Source organism: Xiphophorus hellerii, chromosome 13, assembly GCF_003331165.1.
Source record: "Xiphophorus hellerii strain 12219 chromosome 13, Xiphophorus_hellerii-4.1, whole genome shotgun sequence".
Taxonomy (NCBI): domain Eukaryota; kingdom Metazoa; phylum Chordata; class Actinopteri; order Cyprinodontiformes; family Poeciliidae; genus Xiphophorus; species Xiphophorus hellerii.
Window position 1 is genome coordinate 24222813 of NC_045684.1, and position 7038 is coordinate 24229850.

General features: G+C 38.1%; 1 protein-coding gene across 1 annotated transcript; it reads right to left on the minus strand.

Annotated features, from left to right (window-relative positions):
* Positions 1–828: 828 nt before the first annotated feature.
* On the minus strand, positions 829–6478 carry e2f3 (E2F transcription factor 3). The gene is made up of 7 exons (XM_032579847.1): positions 6298–6478; positions 5924–6056; positions 5202–5421; positions 3611–3742; positions 3390–3504; positions 3128–3308; positions 829–1785 (listed from the first exon to the last, which is right to left on the minus strand). The coding sequence occupies exons 1-7, from the start codon at positions 6343–6345 to the stop codon at positions 1559–1561; spliced, it is 1056 nt and encodes a 351-aa protein (XP_032435738.1). The 5' UTR covers positions 6346–6478; the 3' UTR covers positions 829–1558.
* Between the last annotated feature and the right edge of the window lie 560 nt (positions 6479–7038).

Sequence of the window (7038 nt, forward strand, 5' to 3'; positions counted from 1 at the left end):
GTCTTAGTATTGTCAAACACGCTTGTGTATGCACTGCTCAATGTGCTGATGGCTTAGAAACAACTTATTACAGGAAAACTTTGTCTGCTGGCATCAGTGGCCGTGCTAACAAGTCTTAGCATTCAAGACACCCACCACTGCAGGGAACTAGCTGTAGCCTAGCAGAGAGCAGTGGGTAGAGTGTGAACCTACAGGAGGATGATGGACAACGCTAATACTCTCCTCCTGGCTCTGATTGGTGTATTTCTGCAGACGGCTGTAGCACCACAGAGAGCAGGCAGAGGAGCTCCATTTTTATATTTACAATGTCAGGACAGAGTGACAATTTTAACAAATAGGTAAAAACAGTGTTTTTAAAAGTTACAAAAGTTAAAACTTATTTTACTAAAAGGTTTAATAGAGTCAGAATCTCCTACCAGCCTATGCCTAGTCAGTCATATAAATTTATGAACTTATATCAGGGCAATCCTAGTAAACAATATTAAGGTTTTTATAATCTGTGCAAATTAATTATAGGGCCAACAAGTGGTGGTAATTTTGTCCCATCACTTGTTAATTTAGACCCATCACAGGAAGATTTTGTACCTGTGTTGAAAACCAACTGTTCAAAGGAGTTTTTCCTTTATTCGCTCTTACTCTATTGAAAGTAAACATTTTTATGTAACTCCAATAAATAATCTCTACTAACAGCAGGTGGCTCAGCTTAGTCTTAGTTTAGATCAGGGGTCCTATTTTTATAAAAGTCAGCAGGCTCCAATGGGGGAGCCAACGGAAATAATAGTTAACATAGTTTTTTACAAAATCATATAGCATTAATTAAACGTGAGATTTCTGCATTCTACGATTCTTTTATTCATCAAGAACACCTGCAGACCAAAACAATAAAAAATGGTAAAGTACATGGATATGAAAGGCACTGCTTACAGGCAAAAAGTGGAAATAGGTTTGGAGTCTTGGGATAAAATGGCAGACCGTGGGTACAAAATATGGATGTGTTTTCAAGACACCATGGGATGACAGAATGGCTGTCAGATGCTTTGGAAACTCCCTGGTGACATCATCACGCCACCCATGATGACACTATTTATGCCCTGTGTTGCCCATTCATGGTGGAGCACTTTGAAAATAAAACATACCCAACTCTGCTTCGCCTTTGCAGCAAACTACATCCAACGTTGAATGATTCTTCGAGGATCTTACCTTATTTTTAAATCAGTGAGTGAATTCAAGTCACATCCTATAACCGAGTTTGTTCCTTTATAATGTCTTTACAGTTCATTTACATCCAGCAGGAAAAATTATCCACGTTAATCTGTTTAACTCAATCTTAAACAGATTAATAATCTCAGATAGATGAACAGTGTAGCTCAACAAGCCTGAATTTCTTAGCATTTCCGGAGCAAATCCAGTGTGGCGTTTCCTCTTAGGTAGTAAAAGTTCCAAAACAAAAAATTACTTTGAGCGAGTAGTGTTTTTCTGTTTTGTTTGTTTTTTTTATTTCCCCTCAGCCTGAATGACGATTCCAACCGAGTCTGTTCAGCAATGCAGCATCTCCATGTCAGGCTGAGGAGAACTTTGTGATGCCTTCATCTGTGGTCAGGCTGATGAGGCAACGCTCCTCGCCAAGGGAGGAGATCGGAGACGAAATGGCGTAGCTATGCTCGAGTTTCGGGGGGATACTGCACGAGTTCGTCAAAGGGATGAAACTTAACAGTGTCGAGTGTGGTGTCACCTCAGACTCTGGGTTTGAGAAACCCTTCGTTTCACAGCTACTGTTAGCATCCTCTGGAAAGACAATTGGGACAAGGGGGAGAGATGGAGAAAGGAAAATTAATCATCAGAGTTAAAAAAAAAAAAGAAACAACTTTGAACATTTTTGTGCCGGTTTTGTCATTTTACAATACATCATTCTCTGCTGTGAGAGAGGGTTGACTGTTAGCGCCGCCCACCAGGTCATGTCTGCATATGTGTGGTTAACTACAGTCACCCCACTGTTGCAACTTAGTTGCTATATTTAGCCACTTTTCAGGCTTCTCAAGCAAGCAACTTCTCAAAAAAGAAAAAAGCAACTAGTGACAAATCTTGTAACTTTTTTTTAGTTACTGCAGTTGGGCTGGGCAATAAACTGGTAATAAATGTCACGATAGACATGTGATTAATATCAATAGATAATACGTCTGATAGAATTTTGAATAATTTCACTGACAGCTGAACCAAAATCCCACAGCATTCTGGGGGATGTACCTAGCAACAACACGCTGAGTAACTTGTGCAGCGGCAGTTTCATGTTTCACCATTTTTAAGCCTAACTGCTTAAAAACAAACAAAAAAAACAACGTAGCATGGAATGAAAGGAGTAAATGAGTTCAACAGCTCAAGAGGAAACTGTGCATAAAACAGAAAACGTCATAAACCATTTGGCAGTATCTCAGATATTTAAAACATTGGAAAAACTAATCAATAATTATTGATAGACTGATATAAAACATTTATATCTGTGGACCAACGAGACAAATGTGGACCTTTTTGGAAGGTGGGTGTCCCAATATACAGTATCTGGTACAAAACTGAAAAGAACATCAAACCTAAAGACAAACACATTGGCGGCAGTGTGATGATCTGGAGCTGCTGTGTTGCTTTAGGAGATGAATGACCTTCTGTAATTGATGGAACCATGAATTCTGCTCAACCGTTTGACCCTGGACTCAAATTCACTTGAGTTCTGCAGCAGGATAATGATAAATTAAAAAAGCAAATCCACCTTTGATTGGCTCAGAGAAACAAAACTGAGGTATTGATGTGGTCTAGTTCTAAGTGACTGAGATAAAGGGGAGGGGGTAAAAAAATCTATTTCACATCAGTTCAAGAGGCTAAAAAATATATTCATAAACACAAAAACAAAGGATATTATATCTATAATTTCAGTATGTTTTAGTTTTATAAACAAACAATATAGTTCCAGTTAGTTATACTTTTTCCACATTAATTACCGTTTTTATTTCTTTATTCAGTTAACAAAAGTGTCTTCTCAATTTAAGTTTGAGTTAACTATAATAACCTTGTTCCACACATGGCCTGGTTTGTTCATATAGATTTTTCTTTTCCTTTCATAAAGTGATTTGCTCACCTTCAGTCGACGTCTGCATTGAGAAGGATGGAGGTGCAGAGGAGTATTTAACACAGGTGGGTAGCTGGGCCTGTCCACCGCTGGCGCTGCCCGCAGTCGCCGTCTCCATGGCAACCGGTGTGTCAGAGCAGAGGAAGACATCGATGGGTCTGTTGGTGCTTCTGAGGTGAATCTGCAAGCTCTGAGCGTCAGAGAGGAAGAGTACGGTGTGATTATGAAATGAGTTTTGGAGAAGAATCTGAAATCGTCCTGATCTGTGTACCTCCTCTGGATGTGGCACCTGAAGGCGAGTCTCGGGCGGAGCTTTGATCACAATCACAGTCTGCTGCTCAAAACTCAAAATGCTCCTGATGTCCTCGTACGTCAGGTAGGCGTACGTGATCAGCGGAGTTCAGGAAACTAACCAATGTGTATTTGCAGGTAAATCTGAAACAAAAACGGTCCAATATATTCGACAGCGGAGGCTGAAAGCCCCAAGGATATCTGTCATGCAGGTTCTCCTCGCACAGCCTGCTGATCTGCCGGGCGCAGATTTGGATGAGTTCGTCCAGCTTCTCCTCCTCCTCAATCAGAGCCTCCAGGCTTCTGGCGAGGCTGTCCTCCACAGGGCCGCCCCTGAGCACAGGAGAATAGATCTGGGTGATGCCACTTCAAAATAAAATCTCTTTTTTATATATATATCAGATTAATTTATTTTTTTTTCTATTTCTTTTCTTAAAAAAAAAAAGAAAGAAAATTACAAAATGAGAGAAAATACTTTGAAAAAGTGGCTTTTGATTCATTCATTCCTACTGTTAGTTGTACGACAGAGTATCAGGTTAAGGCAACAAGATTTTTTTTTTTTTATTACAACAGTTGTGATATTAGCAGAATAAAGACGCAATTCGACTTAAAATTACAAGAAAAAAGTTGTTTCATTGAAAAAAAAAAGCTTCAAAAATTCTCAAGATTTGATGTAAACATTCAGTTTGTATAGTTCTTTCATGAAAATAAAACACCATTTCAAAGGCCTGTTATTGAAAATAATTTGATGCTGATCTGTTAGTTTGTCACAATAAATCAATTAATGACATCATAAACTAGAACGAGCTCAATAATGACCATTTGGGTGATTTATCGTTTTTCTCTCTCTTTCTACCACAAACTGGATGATAAAAGTTTTCAGTCTGGCATTTGGTCTCAATTATTCCTTTGATTGAGGGACAATTGTGTTTACAAAGACTTCATAATTCCTTTTATTTGTTGTTTGTTTTGTTTATTTATTTTGGATATTTAAAATATCTTCAAGCTGCAGTGTTAAAATTTTAAGTTTATTCATTTTTGAGAACTTGTTCTTGCTTTATTATGCTGTTATCAATATTCTACTTGAAAGTGATCTCAAAACAACAATATTATCGTTTATCGCAATAACCTCTGGGACAATTTATCGTCCAGCAAAAATTATTATTGTGGCAGATGTACTGATATGATAAAAGGAGTTCTCATTGTATTACAACCTTATTCTCATATTATTTCGACTCTATTGTCATTAGACTTTGTTCTTGTAATTTAAGAAATAAAAGCTTTGTCTGGTCCTAATATTCCATCGTAAAGCTCACCTGAATTCAAAGCTCAAATAAACAGAAGCTGTGAAAAACGCTTGTCAAACAAGATGGCCGCCGTGGGCAAGCTATCACTCTGAACTATGGAAACCCAAGGAGTACATTAGTAAAAAAAAATAAAAATCTTATATACAGATTTTCCCAGGAATAAATCTTCCAAAAATAAATATTTGATTAATAGATAAAAATCAGTTAATTCAAAACAATAGAGGAAGTTGCTGATTGTTTTGAAACTGTTTCATAGGTTTGAGGTTTGGGTTGAAGCAGCTTTCCACTGGACGTTCTGTATGAGCTGCCTTCAATTTGAACCCAATTTCATAATCAGTTGAAGCAATTTTCTAAGACCTTTTCACATTCTATTCATGTTAAATTGGTTAGGCGACTTCAACTAGTACTATGTAGTGCCTACCAGCTCAGTTAAGAGTTATTTTGGCTACAATAATACATGAATAATAAGAGTTGACTGTACTCACAACCACTGGTGGTGGTTTTTGCGTGTCTTCTTCATGAGATTGATCCCTTCCAACACGTTGGTGATGTCGTACAGACGCCTCTTGGACACTTTGAGCTCCGATGAGACCAAGTTGAGGTCCACCACTCCACCTAGACAGTGATTTAGCCTCTGAGCAAACTTCCTCGTCAGGAGAACCAGAGAGTTATCGGCACGGGTCTTCTGGAACAGCAGCATGGCTTCTGTGGGTTGGGGGGAGGGGGAGAAATTACCCAAAAATCGTACCCTGATATCGAAACTGGAACAAGTATTGGACACTGAGGTCATTGCACAACAAAACCAACACCTAAATGGAGATTATTAGCATTTAAAGTGTAGTTATAGCATCTTATTTTTTTAACGTTTTGTCAAAATATAAGCAAAGTTTTTCATAAATTCCATTAGGATCTCCCACAATATGCATGCCTCCAGAGTATATCATTAGCAGATTTTTTGTTGAGGAATCTTTCTACCAGCTTTGCAGATCTAGACAGTGAAGTCTATGCTAGAGTTGCACAATATATTTTCATTGCAATATCATTGTGTCAGTTCATTAGTTTTTAAATAACATTATTATTGTACTTTTATCTAATAAATACACACTAAATATTTGTGGCTTTAATGTGACAAAATTTGTAATGCAGTTCTGAGGCAAGGTTTGACCAAAAAAGAAAGGGAAAAAAAATCAGGATTGCAAAGCCTCACCTTTTTTTATATTATGGGTCTGAGAGGTTATGCCCATCTTGGTTTGGTTCGCCCCAGCGATAGACGCCATGATCCCACCTTCGTCCTGAGGCTCGCGCGGTACACGGCCCTGCAGTTCCAGTCTGCTATTCGCCTGACAGAAAATATTAGCAAATAAACACGTTCATAAAGTTTGCCAAGTCTGTTTAAGGGGCGACTTTGATTCATTATTCACTTCTCAGCTCCCTATTACACACACGGCAAGCAATTAATGCTTCAATTCGACTCCGTGTATCACCTGACGCACGAGTCTGCAGCGTAAAGTTAGCAAAGGCTAACTTGAAAGTTTGCTTAGCTTGTTGAAACAACAGTCCCTCCCCCCTTTCCAAGCTTACCTCAGGGCTACAAAAGTACTTTCTTTCCTCTGTTGGTGTTGACAACATTTCGCACACTTCTTAAAAGCTACTTTAGCATCACTCAGGTCCTGCTTCAGACTATGCGCCGACCGAAATCAGAAATATACAAAAGTATTACCCGCCAAATCGCCTCAGCGGAGGCTAAGCACGCCTGTACAGCCTCCGGATATACACAAACGTCAGAGTTAGCCTTCAAAATAAAAGTATCCAAAATATTTATTATTATTATTATTATTATTATTATTATTATTATTGCGTTTGAGAATTTGACAAAATTAAGCACAAAACCAATTCAGTACCAAGTTTTCCAAGTGCGACCATTTTAACGCGGAAGACAAACTTTTTCAGATTGGTGGTGGAAAAACATGTAAATGTCCATATCCAATGATTGATAATTAAAAAAAATTACATATGCCGTTTATGTGTTTCGTTTACAATTAGAAGTTGAGATACTCTTGTTTATAGTTGGGAGAAATTAACAGAAATGTCAGAATTGTCTAAACAACCCCAGCAGCATCAAAATCCAAATGGCTGCCTTACATCACTGTGCACCTCAGATCATTTATGTCTCATTAAATATGTCTTACACAGTCCTCTTTTACTAAATATGGTGCTACAAATTTTTAAAGTTGTGCTAAGAAAAATACATTGCTATTAAGGCTAATTACTATTAGGAAATACTAATACCGGTCACTGTGGAGGTCGATCCTATTTGTGTCT